Below are 15,738 nucleotides of genomic sequence, written 5' to 3'. Positions count from 1 at the left end.
AAGCCTAATTTTAAGAATTTAGGAAAAAGTGTTGGAAAGAGTCATATTCCCTGCTTCTATTTTCCCTCTATTTTTTATGTTCTCTCTCTTTTTTTTTTGTGAAGAAGATTAGTCCTGAGCTAACTGCTGCCAATCCTCCTCTTTTTGCTGAGGAAGACTGGCCCTGAGCTAATATCCATGCCCATCTTCCTCTACTTTATATGTGCCACGCCTACCACAGCATGGTGTGCCAAGCAGTGCAATGTCTGCACCCAGGATCTGAACCGGCAAACCCAGGGCCGCCAAAGTGAAACATACACACTTAACCGCTGCACCACGGGGCTGGCCGTATATTTTCCCTCTATTTCTTATTGGTGGTTCTAATAATTAAATAAAATAGATTACTTGAACACATGAGTAGAAAGTGGTATTTCTCAATTTCTTCCCAACTCTCAAAAAAAGTCATCATACTGATATAAATAGAATGACCATATATGGCTTTTCTGATTATGGGCTCCAAGACTGACAGTTGGTTTATATTTAGAAACCAACTTACATTCAGAGAGTGTGGCACTTCACTCATTTGTAATTTTCAGCAAAGGTTGACAACACTTTAGGGGACATTATATTTTAAGAATAACACTTTAGCTGAAAACAAAGCAAGCTCAAATCAAATTCAAATATAATCTTATTTTAGAGAAGAAAACATAATGGGCAGAGGCAGGCCTACTCTTTTGCTTTGTACAAAAACAGGAAGAGAAGGATGAGAGAAAGGGGTTCTCCTCAGGCATTCTTAGGACACTACTGTGCATGATGCAGAAACAGCAGGTGCACATGGTTTAAACTGTAGATTTCTTTTTCTAGATCATGTGTAAAATCAGACAATCTGGATCACTCCCTTATGAACCGATACAGTTTTAGAATAACAACATGAACTTTTGTCCTTCTTTGGCTACCCAACAATGGAACCCTCCTTCTATTTGGGAGAAAATGTCATGATATTAAAGACTGTATCCAAGTGAGACTCTTCCTGCAGTGTGACCTAGGCTCCTTTCTCTTCCCTGGCCTCTCTTTGTACCTGCCCTTTTCCCAAGCCTGGAGCTGCAGATTTGGGTCAGATTCTACCCAACCTTCTTCCAGTAAATGCTCATTCTGCTTGAGTTAACCTGAACCAGTTTCTGCTGCTTGCAACCAAGAATCCTGATTGGTACATAGCAGGACATCTAAATGGAGTAGAAATGCCATAGGTAATGACCTTGACAGATGGTCAAATTACTCATGAATATTTCAGCCACAGGGAGCATGCTACAACCCAAAGCCAGCTGTTTCTCTGCTGGATAATTGCAGATGTTACAAACTAGTTTCCTTTGCTGAGGTGAAATTTGCCTCCTCTCAACTTCTACCCACCTCTCCATTGGTCTTTGGGACAACTCACAGCAAGTCAGCCCCTCCTTTGATGCTAGAACTATAAATATTTGTAGATAGTTATCTCAGTTCTCTGTTTTTCATCTGGTTTCCAGGGAGAACCTGCAACATCCTGGTCACCAGCTTTCTTAGGATCCATCTCTTGACTGTCAATATTTTTGACTGAACCCAAAGTATATGATGCATAGCACTCGTGGCAAATGACAATTCAATGACAATGAATCATATAGTGAGAAATTTATTTTCTTTTCATTACTCTTTAAGCTCTCTGATTCTATCAGAGAAAGTTTTAAGTTTGGAGCTTGTGTATCATTAACACTTTCCTAACATTTGCCAACATCTCTTCAATTATTCAATGACATGGTTTTTCTTTTCACTATCTTTACTTTTATGGCAAGAGATACTAGTTTTCTACTTACAGCAATGATATAAGTTTTGTCTCTAAAATTCTAAGTACAAAACTAAGTAAATTTAAAGAAAAATACAAAGTAAATGATAATAAAGGAGATGCACTGGAATGGGAAAAACCAAGATTGTGGATGTCCTTGACTGACATTTGGGAAACTCTGCTTTAGAAATAGCTGGTTCACTGTAGAATAATGGGACTACGCCTTTGATCTAGGCACCCTAGTTCATTATGTAAGCCCTTATTATGCTATCTTTGTTTTTTAGTAGTTATTCATTACCATCGGTTCTTATCAGGAATAGCTCTACTTATTTTCAGTACCTAACCCTAAAAAATTGTTTTTATTTGAGACACTGGCAGACTGTGCTTAAAGCATTACTTTATCCTTCATTCACACTTTCTATGTTTTCATCACACGTTCTTTCTTTATTATTCTCCAAAATTTTATCAGACCTATTTTTTGACCAGGTTGGTTTAGAATCCCAAATGAATAACACATTCAGTACCCTTCTCAACAGCCCTTTGCCCAAGACCCCGCTGAGTAGGAGCTCTGGGAATGTTGACTTACCTGTGGCGTGTTCCCGCAGACCTACATCAAAGGCAAGTTTATCTGTCTGGGATCTTGATGTAGTCAAACATGTTAGATACTGTGAAACAAGAGCAGATGCTAGTGAAGTCACACTCTTCTGTCAGGTCTCAGCATCTCCCCACTAGCTGGCTTCCCGTTGTCAATTTCCACATTGAGCTACTGTGAAAAGGGCTTGTTTGTCTTGCCCATTGGTACAGTGCTTTTGTAACATACTTTTATAATATATTTAAAACCTCAAAGATGTTCTTATCTGATGACCCAGTGATTTAACTTATAGGACTGTATGTTATAGAAATAAGTTTGAACTACTAAATATGCTTTAGCTCAAAGATACTCTGAGAAACTTTTAAATTGGGAACAATATAAATGGGATACAAATGGTCAACAATAATGGGCAGGTTGATAAGTACTTCATTTTACAGAATATTATGTTACCATTGAGAGTATTTATCAAGAGTATGTAACAGCATGGAATCTTTACAAAACGGTATATTTGTATAGTTAACATGTATGCAAAATTTAAATACCTAGCAACCAGGCTAAAAGGAATTACACCAAACTGGTAACAGAAGTTGTCTCTGGACAGTGAGAGGGACCATGATAACTCCTCCATTTCTATTTATCTTCTGCTTTTCAAATTTTCTATGAGTTTTAAAACTTCTCAACTAACGTCTGTTTTTTTCTCATTATAAAAATACATGTGCATATAAAACTTAAAAGTAATTTTAAAATAACAGTAAAGCAAAAAAACCCATGGCCTAGTCCTTGCTTCCTTTATTGACAGGCACAGTGGCTGGTCTTAGAATTAGACTGGGAGGCAGAAATGTACTTGGAACATGTTTTGTGAATTATACTTCCAGTTCTCTGCACCAGGAAAATGGAGAATCATTGCATTGTACACAGTCGCATCTCACAGGCTTTATTCTCAGAGCTGGCCCTAAAAGGAACTAGCCAGTACAGTTTATGTTAACTGCGAGTGGGATTTTGGGGGGGAGCTTGGGGCAGTAAATCTAATGATAAATAACATAAGTCTTCATATCTCTATCATGATGTTAGCCTGAGTTTTCAAAGCTCTGAGCAGTGTGCTGTTTGAGGTTTTGTTTATTCTTTTTTGGGAGAAAAAGAGAAGTATCAGGGTTTTATTTACCCTATGGATAAGTACCAGATTCTGAAACATACATGATCACCTCTCAATTCTAGCGATTGTCAAGGTACAAAGTCTCCCCTCTCTAAACGTCCCCATCTCCTGCTCAGATGACCTTCCACTTGGTCACTTTTGTTCTCTGTCCTTTGCCACAAAGGACTACAACAGACAAATGTTCGGGCTGAAAAGGTCAACTTCTTACCAGTGCTCAGGAAAAAAAAATGCTGCAATCAATAAATTATTTAAGAGGCAGTTGCTCTTCCCACTGCCGATTTGATAGTTCAAGCTTTGAGATGAACTTTGCAGCATGCTGCAGGTGTAAATGTGTGAAAATCAAGTCTTGAGTTAATGCAACAGTTTCGCACCAGGGCGAGAGAAAGAAGACAAATCTTCCTTACACTGACAGCAAGTGAGGATACACCCATAGGAACTGGGAGTAAATGTTATTAGCATTGGCACATATTATACTTGATTGAGATCACAATACTCTCCCTAATACTCCCTGCAAAAGATCCGCAATATCTGTATTTTACAAATTATGTTCACTTAAAACTTGAAAAAAATTTTTCAAGTTACGTTGAGTTATTACCATTTTGGTTAATTCTTGTTCTAGATCCCTAATTAAGTTATAGCTTGATCAGCTTTCTGTGACTGCTTCGCTCTTTATCTTCTTCCTGCCTCTGGATCAACATAATACCTTCAAATTCTTTTAGGACTGAAGGCAATGGATATCATCACTTATCCCTTAGCTAGTAACAGAGGAGAAATTTCACAAAAATCCCACTTGACTGATTTTTCTCCTACGCTGGTTGTCCTTGTATACTCAAGAAATCAAGCTATTCCACCATTTATTTGCTCATCAATTCAACAAATATTTATTGAGCATCTAGTATATGAAGGCACTGCACTGGGTGGGGTTAGGTTTAGTTAAATTAAAAAAAGACATAGTCCTTTTTCTCATGGAGTGGGGAGGACGGTGGTCAGACACTAAGAAAACAGTTACATGAAGGAAATGCTAAGACAATAATGTGCTGTAATTATTTATGTTCCAAACTACTCCCACCGTTAACTTCATCTAGACACTCGCTGGTTCCCCATACTTTCTCCCTCTTCATCTTTCCCCTCCTCCTTGAACCGTGAAGGTGGACATCCTGATGTGCTTACCATTCCACTGAAAGAGTGTCGTAGGAGAATCGCGTGGCCATAGAGCAGGGTCCTGTGGCCACCCCCTTGTGCTGCCTGTGGGGAATGAGGAGGAAGAATGTCAGCACGCATGAGTTGTGGCCTGAGAGCAAAGCGGCACAAGAATTCCAGAAGACAGACTACAAAGAAAAGACCCACTGCAAAGCTCCCAAGGGATTCATTCTAGAAGCGAGTGGCCAGCCTACGGGTGGGGGAGACTCGTGACCACAGCCATGCAACATCCTTGGGAGAGGGTGTGTGGGGCCAAATCTCTTCTCCAACATGGCCCCTTCCCGGGATCAGCAAAAACCCAGAGCTGTTCTACCAGAGAAGCATGTAAATGAGATAGGTACTGCTTACCTTCCTTTGAAACTTCTCAGAAGCGTTCAGAGTGAGAGAGAGAAACAAATGTAACTACAGCCTAGCAACAGAAAGCCAGCTTGGGGGACAGGCATATGGTCACATTCTGTGCCTTGTGGTCTTTTTTCTGCAAAGCACTTGTGCCTTCTGCCCATTCACTTAAATGGGTCCTATTTACCCAGGTCTCACCAAGGAGAGATGGCTCTGAAATCCCCGGACTTTAAAAGGTCAACCAGTTATGCAGGAATAGATCCTTCAGTCGACCGACCATCTAGGTAGCTTCCTTGCCTCACTAGGCTGCCCCACATTGGCTGTCCACTCAATGGCAGCCCAACCAGTACGAAAGGCACAGGAGGAAGAGACGGCCCAACATAAAGGCACGGGTGTCTGCTTCTCACTTTTTCCTCTAGTCTGATTCACACATCACTATCTGAATTGAATAGCACATGATATGAGACAAAACTATTACTTATTCCAGTTATAGGTGAGTGGGTAACATGGAAAACTGAAATCTACAGAAAATTCTAGAAGTTTTTGGCATCAACATTTTCAACCTTTTACCTAAATCTCTCCCTGTCATGTTAACCTGCCCTCAGAGACAGTCAATTTTTTTCATCACCCCCCCCTTTTAGGAAAAACTACTTGAGCATAGGCCCCCATCCCCAAATACAAACAAAGAGAGAATCCAAAGCCTGAGATTAAAATTAATCATAAAGAGAAATTCTAGCATTTTCCTTCTATATGGCAAGGGCACCTCTTATGTATTGCATTTTATTCAGAGCAACAGACCAGCAGCCCAAGGGGCTGGTTTGAGGTTCTGCTCCTCTCCCGTGTCTACCCTCCATCAGAGCCCCGAGCAGTGAAGGGGATGCTGGTGATGTGGAGGGAAGGCAGCGGTCTGGAGCATATGGCCCGGAGCAATTGTATTTCAACTCTATTTGGATTAACAGAATCACTCTGTCAAAGAGATGATTTTTCATGTCATACAACGAGCCTAAAAAAAAGGAAAAAGATAAGTGTGGTATCATGTTTAAAAAAGAGCCGATAACTCTATGTAAGTGTGCCTGTGCTTTCCCACAGCTGTGGAGATATTTAAGCGTTAAAGCTCTCCAGACTTTAATACTATGGAGAAATTAAATGTTCTTTGCGACATTTCCAAATTTCTCGAAATCATTCGAACTTTAGTTGCTGTATTTACAAAACGTGTCAACAGCTTACATTAAAATTTGTCATACTAAATAATTTTCACATCGTGTCAGTCTAATTGAAATTTTCCCAGTACATTTGTGTTATTACAAGTTAATGCATAGCTCACGATGGCTTATGTTGTGGGTGTAGGCTCCCAAACCAGTCCTATGTTTCAAATTGAACTACTGACTAAATTAGATTTCCTCCCGTTAACCTTGGGTCACCTCTTCCTCCAGTTGGGCTTTGTTCCTATTATCTTCGTGAGTAATATAAGAGTCAAGAGTTGCCAATCTCAACAAGTGGCACTTAAGAGCTTGTGCTCTTCCCTTCTCTGGAACTGTTGGAAACATCTCCTGGCCCTCATGCCCTTGATTACACTACCAACAGAAAAGCAGAGACTGAAGTACTCCCCTGGGATTGAATGGGACATCACCATGCAGAATCTGGGAGGCTTCACATCCCAACTTCTCCATCCACTGAGGCAGTAGCTCTTAGATGCTGGTGTTCATCAGCTGGTTAAAACACAGGCTGCCCCGATTCCACAGTGTTTGCTTCACTAGGCCTGGGGTGGACCCTGAGAACTTTCTAACAAGTTCCAGAGGACATGACACTGATGCTGCTGGTCCAGTGACCACATTTTGAGAACCACTGCTTTAAGGGAGGAGTAAGCTTCCTTAGAAGGGTAGAGGAGCTTTTTCTGCAGAAGCTTTGATAATCATGATCCTGGTGAGGGCACAGGCTATGCGTCAGGTGCTTTACATACCATCAGAGCTCATTCTCACAACTTCTCAAGGTGGAAGTGATTTTCTGCAGTCCAAATGTGAGGGATTTGAAGTTCGAGGAGGGTAAGTGTCTCGCCATATGTCCTACAGCTGGATGTGGTGGTGGTGGGCACTGAACTCAGTTAACTCCATCCAGAACTTGAGTTCATTTCACTCTACTTCTTATAATATATCCATTTGCCTACTGTGTACAAAATCAGTGCACAAAGCATCAGGAAAGATAGGCTAGAAAGACGCCTCCTCAGCTCCTTGATGAAAGTGACTTGATCTCGCTGGAATTAAATGAGCTCTAATTAAATGGCAGGCACAGAACCACCCTAAGTGTTGTAACAAATCATCTCATTTTGTCTTAATTAGTGCTGTGCAGTAACGATGGTGATTATCTCCATTTTACAGCAACAAAAACTGAGGCTTAAAGAGGTTAAGTAACTTGCCCAAAATCATACAGGTGCCAAGTACAGTCAAAATTTAACCATATTCTGTATTATCTCCCTCTCTATAGTCTGAAAGAGGAGATAGGACTTATGTGCAAAAATCATGTTACAAATAGAAACGACACCCCTGTTAAAAGAGGTGAGGACAAAGAGCATTGGAAGAGACCGGGAGGATAAAGAGGATGCTAAGGAATAGCTTTATTGAAAAGGTAGACTCTAATATTACTGCTCACATGTAACAATGCCAAGAAAGAGGAAACCATAGGGGCAAAGGCCGGAGGCTGAAAGTGTGAAGTGCACGGGGCGGGGGGGCAGGGGCGGGGGGGGGTAGAGGGGGCCGCTGGATGATTCACTGTTTAATGTTGGGGTTGATGAAAGGGAACAGCCAGCAACAAGTCAGGATGCAGGTGCAGGGCGGTCAGATTATGGAAGGCTATGAACGGTCCACAGCTAAGGGGACACTGGGGTGGGTTTCTGGAAGGAGAACGTCATAATCAAAACTGTACCTTAGGAAGGTAACCCTGGCTGCAAAATGGTGGAAGGACTGGAGGTGTCAAACCCTGGGGCAGAAAAGCTCATTCTCTCATTCAGTTTCCATGACAACATAAGGAGAGTGTGTAGACCAAAAATCTTGGAGGCATCCTGTACTCCTTCCTCCCCTCACAGTGCACAGTCAACCCAAAGCACTTTGGTGCCACCTTCAAAATACATTCTGTATTCAACTACTCAGCATCCCGCTGCTACCTATCAGTCTGGTCCAACCAACAGCCCTGTCTCACCTGGATCACAATAATGGCCTCCTAACTGTGCTTCCTGCTGCATCCTCCCCCTTTTATAGCCTGAGTTAACATGGCAGCCAGAGCCATCCTTTTCAGACTGTCAATCACATCCCATTACTTTCTTGCTCAAGGTGCCTCCCCCCACGGCTTCCTTTCACACTTAGAAGTACAACATCCTCACCATGACCTCTAAGCCCCCCGCATCAGGAGTTGGCAAATTTTCTCTATAAAGGACCAGATAGTCAATATTTTAGGCCTTGCAGCCTAAAATAGGCTGATAATATGGCCTCTGAACATATAGTCTTTTTTATTTTAAACAACTTTTTCAAAATTTAAAAGCCATTCTTACCTATATGTAACCTTACCTAAACATAAACAGGGCATAGGCTGGATTTGACTTGCCAGCTCTGGTTGCTAATCCCTGCCCTACTTGATTGGCTTCCCTTCCCCCTCTCTGACTTTATCACCTCCAGGAAGCATGCTCTCCATCACTCCCTCTGCTCCAGCCATAGGGGCCTTCCTCTATCCTTCAGACAAGCATGCTCCTACTGCAGGGCCTTTGCACATATGTGTCCCTCTGCCTGGAACGCTCTTCCTCCAATATTCTTATGGTTCATTCCCACTCTTTATTCCATTCTGTGCTCAGATATCTCATTAGCAAAGTCTTCTCTGATCACTCGTTCCAGAGGAACAATTACTCTTACCCTATCAGAATTTTCTGCTTTATTATGTCTAATGGCACTTATTATTAGGTGATGTGAATTCATATGTTATTTTTGATATGTATCTCCCCTCCCTCCCCCTAGGACACAAGCTCCACAAATCTTTGTTGTGTTCTCTGCCATATCAACATCACTTTTTTTTGCTGAGGAAGCCTGGCTCTGAGCTAACATCCGTGCCATCTTCCTCGAGTTTATACGTGGGACGCCTACTACAGCATGGCTGCCAAGCAGTGCCATGTCCTCACCCGGGATCCGAACCAGCGAACCCCGGGCCGCCGAGAAGCGGAACGTGCGAACTTAACTGCTGAGCCACCGGGCCGGCCCCCATATCAACATCACTTTTAACAGTGTCTGGCAAATAGGAGACATTCATTTCCATATTTCATACTCATACTTCCTAAATGAATGAACAATAATTGGATAAAATGGTCCTTTTGTCTCCCTTTTACAGATGGGAAAAGAGAAACTTTCCCATGGTGAGCTTGTAAGCAGTGAGCTTGGATATGAACCCCAAGTCCTGGATCTAACTACAAGTTCCACTAGCTCTTTTCACTATTTGATGCCAATTCTGGGATAACATTCCAAGAAAGATGTGATATGCTACACAGAAGACTGCATGGACCTGTTCACAAAGGGAATCCAGGCCTCAAGGCTGTGAGACTTCATTGGGATGGCAATCTGTTCCTGCCACGGATGACCTTGGCTGTCATCATTGGCACAAGGAGAATATTTGGTACCACCTCAGAGGACGGGAGTGGGGCAGGGCAAAGCTGGTGAAAGGCCCTGATGCCATGTCCAGTGGAAAATGTTCCACTAGATCATTAATTCAATCATCTCACCTATAACTTCAAAATTAATTCTGTCACTGACGCTTCTTTTGGTGGTGCCCGGAGGACACTGCCTCCCGGTGAGATAAACCTGATATGGCAACAAAGGACAGGGGGACTTTGCTTCTCTCCAGCCACACACAAATGACTCAAGACTGTTAGATCTCTAATCCACCTACTTTTATAATCTGGAACCCCAAGTGGTACTCTGGAGGTCCCTGGCTCTAGGAAGGCTCCTTGCTGAATCTAACATAACCCATGAAAGCTTTAGGGGTCACCTTCCTGGGAGGACCTGTAGACACGAAATCATTTTCTGGATGTGGATAAGTGCCTTTCATTTTCTTTTCCTTCTTTAGCCCACTTCTGTTCCATGCTTTTAGGCTATCAAAGAAAGAAAGAAAGAAGCCTTTCTAGAAGGTCACAGAGCAACATTTCCTGAACATGCCGGAGGCCCTTTACAGTGCCCAGGAGGTTTCCTTCGACACAAGTGACAACTAAACAATGATGATGCCACATAAGTAGAAAAACAGTAACACCTAATAGTAGAAAAAAACCAAGTAACCCAGTATTTTCAGTTAGAAAACATAATGAAAGATTCTATTCACGACTGCTACAAAATAGTACATTTTTAGGAATTTACTTAGATGATGAGCTAAACCTGTAAACTGAAACCACAAACCTTTATTCTATAAAATGAAATTTGATTTGGTGAAATGGAAAAGTATACTTTGTTACAGACTGAGAATACTAATATTTGTAAATGCTTCTTCTCTTAATTTAACTTACAGATTTAGTTCAGTTTTAATAAAAATTCCAGTAGGGTATTTTGGAATTCAACAAAATTCCTATAAAATTAATCTAGAAATATAAACAGTAAGAAATTTTATTCTAAAAGAGAACCAAGTTTTAGTAAATGTTATGGAGCAAATTTAATCAATTCATTCTGGTAAAGGTTCAAAAAGGAGAATGTAGCACAATATAGGTAGTCCATGAACAAATCTGAAATGTAGCATATGATGTAGCATATGATAAAGCAGATTTTTAGTAAAAGGGGAGGAAGGCAGGCTTACTAAGCAAATGTCTCTATGGTATGTGGATAGCAAATCAGAAAAGCATTCAGCAAGATCCACAGGAAATATAAAAGATTCTGGACAGATAATAGAGTCAAATATTTCATTTTAAAATTAAATTCTTAAAACAACTAGCATGTAATAAATAGTCCACATTCCTGTACAGACCTAATATTATCCATGCTTTGAAGCAGCAGATGAACTCAAAGGAAAGAAAAGACGGATACGATGGTACTAAGATTACTAAACTTCAGAGCAATGGAAACGTTGACATTTAATAGACTACAGAAATTCTTTGTATCCCTTTGACAAAAGGGTTAACATCTCATTGAAATGGAGGGGAAAAAAGCATCAAAGAAAGAAATAGGCAAAGGATATGAAGAAACGATTCATATCAGAAATAAAATTAAAACATATGGAAGAGATTTTATCTCTTCTAGTAATGAAAGGAATGACAATTAAAGCAAGTTTGATATATGATTTTACATTAACTAAATTTGCAAAAATGGAAAAAAAAACCTTAACGCTGTCAGAGTTGCAATTTAGTTGCTGCGATCCTCTACAACGTGGCACCGAGTACAACTCTCTTGCAAAGCAATAATGAAAAAAGTTGTAAAGAAGTGCACAACCTTTGCTACCTCTGGGAATAATTCAAGAGAAGCAAAGGACACACACTGTTGTGATAAGAACCTTTAATGGGGGCAAACAAAACACCTGGAAAGAACCTAAATATCCAAAAGAAAAATATTGCCTAGTAAATCCTGGGGCTTCTTCAGGATGTTCTATCCCACAACTATTAAAGAAGACAATTACAGAGGCTATCGGAAACACAGAAAATGTTTACGATATACCACCGTGAAAAAGGCAGAATGCAAAGTGCCTTCAACTATCATAAATATGCAAGAATGATAAAGAAACCCATAAAAATGAAACAGCCATTTGGTTGGTTGCAGAATCATTGGAGTTTTCCAAATTTTTCCTTAGTGCTACTACATAATCATTTCAATGAAAAATGTGTGTCTGTGGGGGACAACAACACGCTGCATGTGATTAAAGAAACAGAGAGTTACAAAAGTGTTTTGTCTATTTGTTAAAACTTCAGTTGCTCAAGGTGTGATTGATTTGTCAGCATCCTCAGTAAATGACTTTACCTCCTTGAAAGGCAGCTGGCTTTCAGCATGCTTGCTTTAAAGCACTGACTCCAGAGTCTGGCCCTACTCTGGTGTTGAATGGAGACCTCAGACAGGCAGCCTCTATCCAAGACACCTCTGGTCCCCTCCTACTTCCCTCAGGCCTAGCTCCAGACTCCATAGGGAAAAGCTCCTGCAGGGAGTCACTCCTGCTTGGATCCCAAATGATGGGGTCTTCTGACTGCTCTCAGATCCCGTCCTTGTTTCTGGAAACTTGGTTTCTACACTATTCCATGCTTCCCAAGGCTGCCCCCCTTCCCCAGCTGTCAGATTCTAGGGGCACCTTCTCCTACTGCTGCAGGTTATCACCTCTCTCTGGCCAAACTCCCAAGATCTCATACAAGCACCCCACTTTTCTAGGAGGGGTGGACAGATGGGACTCCCCAGCTCGAATGGCACCAAAAGGACTGAAGGGACATTTTCCAAACACATCTTAGATTGTAAACTCCTGGTAACAGGGACAAATTTCCCTCTTTAATGATAGTTAAAGTGGTACACTAGGATTTAGAAAGTGTAGGCCAGGGGTGGGAGGGCACAGGTCCAGATTAGTTTGACTTGTGATTTGGAGTCAGAACCAAGGAATATGATGACAGAAATTCAAAAAGCACATCTTGCCATCCTAATTCCCTACTGTGTAAAATCCCGGAGAGCCCAATGCAGGACACTCGGCCCTTTTCTTCACAACCTTTTCTGGATGGGACACCCTACTCTTCAGCCAGGTAACTGCCAAGTCTAGCTTTTCTTGGGCTTCCCACTTTGGCATATAAAGCCACTGCACAAATATAAGGTATCATTCTTTTACTTGATGCCTTGATTTTCCACTTGCAATGGGATGGTCAACATGGATCTAAAACTCTAAGTCATCACTCATATGCAGAAGATAAACAAACACACACACAGAGAACAGATTGGTGGTTACCAGAGGGGTTGGGGAAGGTAAAAGGGGTAAAAAGGCACATTATGTACAGCAATGGATGGAAACTAGACTTTTGGTGGTGAACACAATGTAGTCTATACAGAAGTTGAAATATAATGATGTACACGTGAAATTTATATAATCTTATAAACCAACGCCACCTCAATAAAAATAATAAAGAAACAAAACTCTTAGTCAGAGGTTTCTGAGCTATTAGCTACAGAAAGCCACACCATCAGGACAGAATCCGCTGAAGAGATTTCCCCTGTAAGAAACTCTTCAAGTGAGCCTGGGGCAAGTCAACCAGGACAGTTCAGGCCCTTAAGATAAATGCACTTGAAAGGAGGCCACGTTCTTGACATCCTTCACGGGCCTCTTGGGATACTGTTAAAAACAAAAATCATGAAATAGAATTCTAATCAAGGAAGGTGCGGCATGTGACAGTCCACTCCCCCAAGTCCAGTGATCATGGCAGTCTCCCTAGTTGCCTTACTGAAAAGACAGGTTCACGTATCAGAGGCTGTGAGGTACAATAGGACCCAGGAGAAAAGGTGGAATCTGGTCCGCAGAGGGCCTATGGCAGTCCCTGCTTTATTTGGAGCAAGGTTAGTAGGGTGACCATAACTCCAGGAAGCCGCACCTCCCACACCCTCAGTGCTGCCCACTCCGCACCACTGTATCACAAGATTGAAGGATGGAATGTTCTAAAAGCTGTGCAAAAGACAGCCTATTCGCCTTGTTTTCTTTCATTTTTTTTTTAAGTAAGAAAAACACAGCCAAAATCATCCCCCAACCAATCACCACAGAATGCCAAAATTACCATCCCCACGGTTCATAATTTATTGAATTCAGCCAACCCTCCCTCTTGGAAGCACCTAGAATTATTTTCCTGGGTGACAAGATTCTGCAATCTCATTCTTGATCACATCATTAATTTCACAGCCACATGGAAGTATTTCAGGACAAAAAGATGAAAGGCCAGAGCCTGATCTGAGAAACTATAAACTCTGGGTCATGAGCCTCATCTGCAGCAAGAACCTGCATAGCAAGGAGGTAGTCCCTTCCAGAAAAATGCCTACACGGCTTCTCTTTTGCACAGACTTGGCCCATGGGGTAAGTAAAATCTGAGAGACGGCTCTGATGAATTAGGGATTGCAGAGGAGCCCCTGTGGGGACCCCAAGTTCATTATTCCCTGTGAGTACTCAAAGCCATAAGTAGCCCTAGATGTTGCAGACGGAATGCATGACTGAAGACAATGGAGGGATCTCCTGCCTTTCAAGTCTTTAGAAATAAGAGTTTCTGATCTGTGAGAATGGTAGACATGTGCAATCATTTTTCCTTCCCTCTTTCCCAATCCATGACATTTGGGGAACAAGTTAAATGACTTTTGGAAATTCCCACTAGGATTTCACAAACACTGATTGTGAAACAGGAGGATGAGCTTTCTCCATTGAGAGAAAAAAGGTGGCTGTTGGGGATGCCTTCAAATTGAGCATGGGGTCATTCTAGATACATCTACGCTTTTCTTTGAACACTGATGCCACAGTAAAACCAGACAGCTAGAATGGCAGCTCTGACACATGTTTCTTATTATGAAGTCTTTTAAAAGAGCAAATTGACAGGAGATATTTGTCAGGGTATTAATGACATTTAGACTGATGACAAGTATACTTTGGAAGGAGGTGAAGCAATTATTTTCTTCTCTGAATTAATTTTTCCCCTTTTCTCCCATAACTGACTAACAGATTTCTAAGAATGTGACATTGCCAAGTTCATTTTTTTCATAAAAGAACCCTGTCAGCCAGATTTGTTTTCAAGTCACTGATCTGTTTTTTATTTGAATCACCCATATTCATCATTCATCAGGCCTCTGATGAAATGGTGGACCAGTGATCATATAGGGTCAAGACTAAGAACTCTGCCCAATCATTTCCTTTCAGCCAGGTAACATTTAGTAAATATTTCCTATAAAGAGTTGAACATCTGAAAGGTTAGATTACCTTGACATGAAAAATCGAACACTGTCTCTAATCTACTATTTCTTTAGGAAAAAAAATCACTGTGCATCCTGGCTATAACAAAATAGGAATACGTTTTTATCATAAAACTACTGATGAGTCCTACTGTGTGAAAACACCTCTACCCATGTGGGCTATGAGGCAGAAGATGAACTCGATTATGTAGTTTGTTGTCTGATCCTCTTCCGTCTCTCCTGCACTCCTTAACCTATTTCTTATCAACACAACTTCTATGTCCTTCATCCCTCCAACCCCCTTGCATGGTTCCCAATTATGATCTTGCTGGATAGAGACTAATTCATCCTGTTCTCTCTACACACACATAATAAGCCACGGCCAAGTTTATATTTCCAAGCAAAACAAACAAACAGAAGCCTGATCTTTCCTTGAAGGATATGAAGTGGCCTTGGGTGGAGAAGCTGATTTTCCATGAGTTCTGTGTATGTGTGCATCTGAGGGAGGAGAGGAGAACAGGTGCTCCTATTACTTCCTACCTGTCCGTGGACCATATGCTGCTCAGAAGACAATGGCATAACTCTTCTGAATCTCTCATGGATTGATTCTAAAGAAGTGGTCCCCAATCCCAGCTATGCGTCAGAATCACTGGTGGAGCTTTAAAATTGAAAACAAAGCAAGAAAAAGAAAAAAAAAAAAAAAAAAAAAAAACCTACAGCCTCAAAGGCTGGGCCATTTCCCTAAGATTCTCATTTGGTAGGGCTGTGGTGG

At 41.3% G+C, this 15,738-nt stretch overlaps 1 protein-coding gene across 10 annotated transcripts in view; it reads right to left on the bottom strand.

The window, feature by feature from the left end:
- The window catches only part of RYR3 (ryanodine receptor 3), a 485,038-nt gene that overhangs the window by 280,407 nt on the left and 188,893 nt on the right, over positions 1–15,738 (bottom strand). For all 10 annotated transcript variants that reach the window (XM_070584420.1, XM_070584411.1, XM_070584464.1 and 7 more), the window contains exons 4-5: positions 4,708–4,782; positions 2,379–2,457 (exon numbers count right to left, since the gene is read on the bottom strand). In XM_070584420.1, coding sequence (XP_070440521.1) covers positions 2,379–2,457; positions 4,708–4,782 — 154 coding nt within the window. The remainder of the gene's footprint in view (positions 1–2,378; positions 2,458–4,707; positions 4,783–15,738) is intronic.

The sequence above is a fragment of the Equus przewalskii genome, chromosome 1 (assembly GCF_037783145.1).
Source record: "Equus przewalskii isolate Varuska chromosome 1, EquPr2, whole genome shotgun sequence".
In the NCBI taxonomy this organism is placed as follows: Eukaryota; Metazoa; Chordata; class Mammalia; order Perissodactyla; family Equidae; genus Equus; species Equus przewalskii.
The sequence above is the reverse complement of the archived record's forward strand: the minus strand, read 5'-3'. Positions and strand labels throughout refer to the sequence as shown.